Here is a 2271-nt window from a genome sequence, read left to right on the forward strand (position 1 = left end):
CTGCTATCGAAGTGCTACAGGTGTGAAGATATCGATATTGTAATAAATGAATTGTGCAATTAAATAAAAAAAACCTGAAAGGAATGGCATAAATCCCATTCAAGCTTTGAAAATAATATATCCCTAACGCCATTATTTAATTCTATCTATAAGAAATACCTTACAGATTGATCATTTCAGCATTGACTAGTGGTTAGCGCTTCAAGACCATATAGATAAAAAAAAATTGAACCCAAACATTCAGTGGCAAGACAAGGCAAGAGGAGATACAAATGCACATATAATATATTCACAAAGAGAGAATAAGCAGATAACATTACTTAGACAGATATAATATAATGGTTCAGCGAAATCATGTATCCATAATTAAAGTACCAGGGTGTTACAAGTGGATGGGCTGCTAACTGCCACGAATATATACAAGCTAAGTCACTAACTTAACTGCAATAGTCAGGACATGAGTGCGCGCAAGCACCAACAAAAACAATCACAACTTCATAAACATCAAACCCAAGTCACTGCTGCCCAAATTCAAGACCCAATTCCAATAACATATTAGAAGGATTGATAACTGTGAAGCTGCACTATGCAAGTAAGACATTTAGTGCCCATTTGCCAATGACTCTGAGAACAAGGGAACATGTGTAAGAAAAGGAGTCTTCCCCTCCCAGTCAGACCCTTCAACTTGACAATCAGATCCAAGTTGACGTATAAAACGCAGCTCCATAGAATCCATGTCATATGACATTAATGTGTTCTCTTCCCCACAGACTATGAAAAGCATATTGCGTTCTGGGTGGAATGAGACGACATTGTAATGCTTTTGAAACGACGAATACTCTGTTCCAAACAGTTTCAAGTTGCTGACATTGTGCTTCAAGGTCCAGTCTGCTCTACCATGGTCCTCAAGAACCCAGACTTTTAGATCAGAACCACCAATACCAGCAGTACTATGTGCGAAATACAATCGCCTCTGTGATGGAAAAATGTCATTGATAAAATCATCATCAAGGTCAACGATCCGCTTATGATTTCCTTCAACGTCAACAGCTACAATTAAGTCATCAAAGGCAGCCAAATGTAGGACCCCATTGAGAAAAACGCTTCTGGAATTCCAGGGTATTGCAAATGAAATTGCCATAATTTCTGTGACCATCCATAGTCCAGCTTTGGAGGAGTAGATCGCCAATGCTTTGATGTTTTTAAAATATCTGCTCTCATCCTCGTATACACCCGAGGCCTCGTCAATTATGAATTCGAACACATGAAAGTGGGAGGAGACGGAAGAGTCGAACCCTAAGCGAGCGACCACCACCTCGCTGGACCAGTCACTAGCAGGCACGACCACCCATTTCTCGGTGGCAGGGTTGCACACGATGTGATCCAGTGTCTCAGGATCAGTCGCCTTCCAGCAGCGGCAGAGGAGGAGACCATTGCAGCAGTCCAGAATGTAAAGGCTCTGGTAATTGGGCAGGAACGAGAGGGACGGGTCGAAGAAAGGGTCACCTTCCCCTGAGACGTTGGTGAAATAGCGAGCCCCCTTGACTTGATAGAAGAATCCAGCGAGAGACTGGGGCATGTTTTTGCGGTGGTCGGGGTGGGAGATGAGGTCGCGCCAGCGCGTGGAGACGCACTTGCAGCAGCAGGTGGCCTTGTAGGGCACGCGCGAGATGATGTCGACGAGGAGGTCGTCGGTGAGCTTGTCCACCGGGCTCCCCTCCACACACTTCTCCTTCTTGGAGTCCCCCGCCATGGCCGTCCGTGGAGATGAGGAGGTCGCAATCTGCGCAGATCGGGAAACGGAGGGGAAAAGATTAGAGATCCATCCCGGATGTGAGGAGACCTTGAGGGAAGAGAGGATTTACCAGGTGCTTGCCGGGAGAAGTGCGGAGCGAAGAGCGGCGAGAGCTCGGTCGACGATGGGGGAGTGGAGGTTGGGCCGAGTGGCCTTTTCCTCCTCCTTTCTTTTTTTTCTCTTTTTTTGCTGGAGCGGGCCGCGTGAGTCCAAACACATCAAATGTGTAGCAACCCCTCAAATAAAAAAATCAAATATGTAGCATACTAGTATTGGAGTACTATATTCCTATCCTGAAAAAAGAAAGGAAAATCCAACTCAAAAAAGAGAAAAAAAAGAACTAAATGTACATTTCTAAGGGAGTTAATTGCATCCAGAATTACACTAACGTGAGCATGGGACGAACAGTCTTTTAGAGGTGTTTGGGCACCTAGCTCACCCTCGACCATGACCACAATTGCAACTTCTCTGTATAG

General features: G+C 45.0%; 1 protein-coding gene across 1 annotated transcript; it reads right to left on the bottom strand.

Annotated features, from left to right (window-relative positions):
* Positions 1–397: 397 nt before the first annotated feature.
* Positions 398–1753, bottom strand: LOC119272907 (F-box protein At5g07610-like). Its single transcript, XM_037554259.1, has one exon. It carries the CDS (start codon positions 1751–1753, stop codon positions 602–604), a length of 1152 nt encoding a protein of 383 aa, XP_037410156.1. The 3' UTR covers positions 398–601.
* Between the last annotated feature and the right edge of the window lie 518 nt (positions 1754–2271).

The sequence above is a fragment of the Triticum dicoccoides genome, chromosome 3A (assembly GCF_002162155.2).
Source record: "Triticum dicoccoides isolate Atlit2015 ecotype Zavitan chromosome 3A, WEW_v2.0, whole genome shotgun sequence".
In the NCBI taxonomy this organism is placed as follows: domain Eukaryota; kingdom Viridiplantae; phylum Streptophyta; class Magnoliopsida; order Poales; family Poaceae; genus Triticum; species Triticum dicoccoides.

Excerpts from the sequence above, each read along its gene's own strand:
- LOC119272907 (XM_037554259.1), bottom strand. The coding sequence starts at position 1,753 with ATGGCGGGGGACTCCAAGAAGGAGAAGTGTGTGGAGGGGAGCCCGGTG.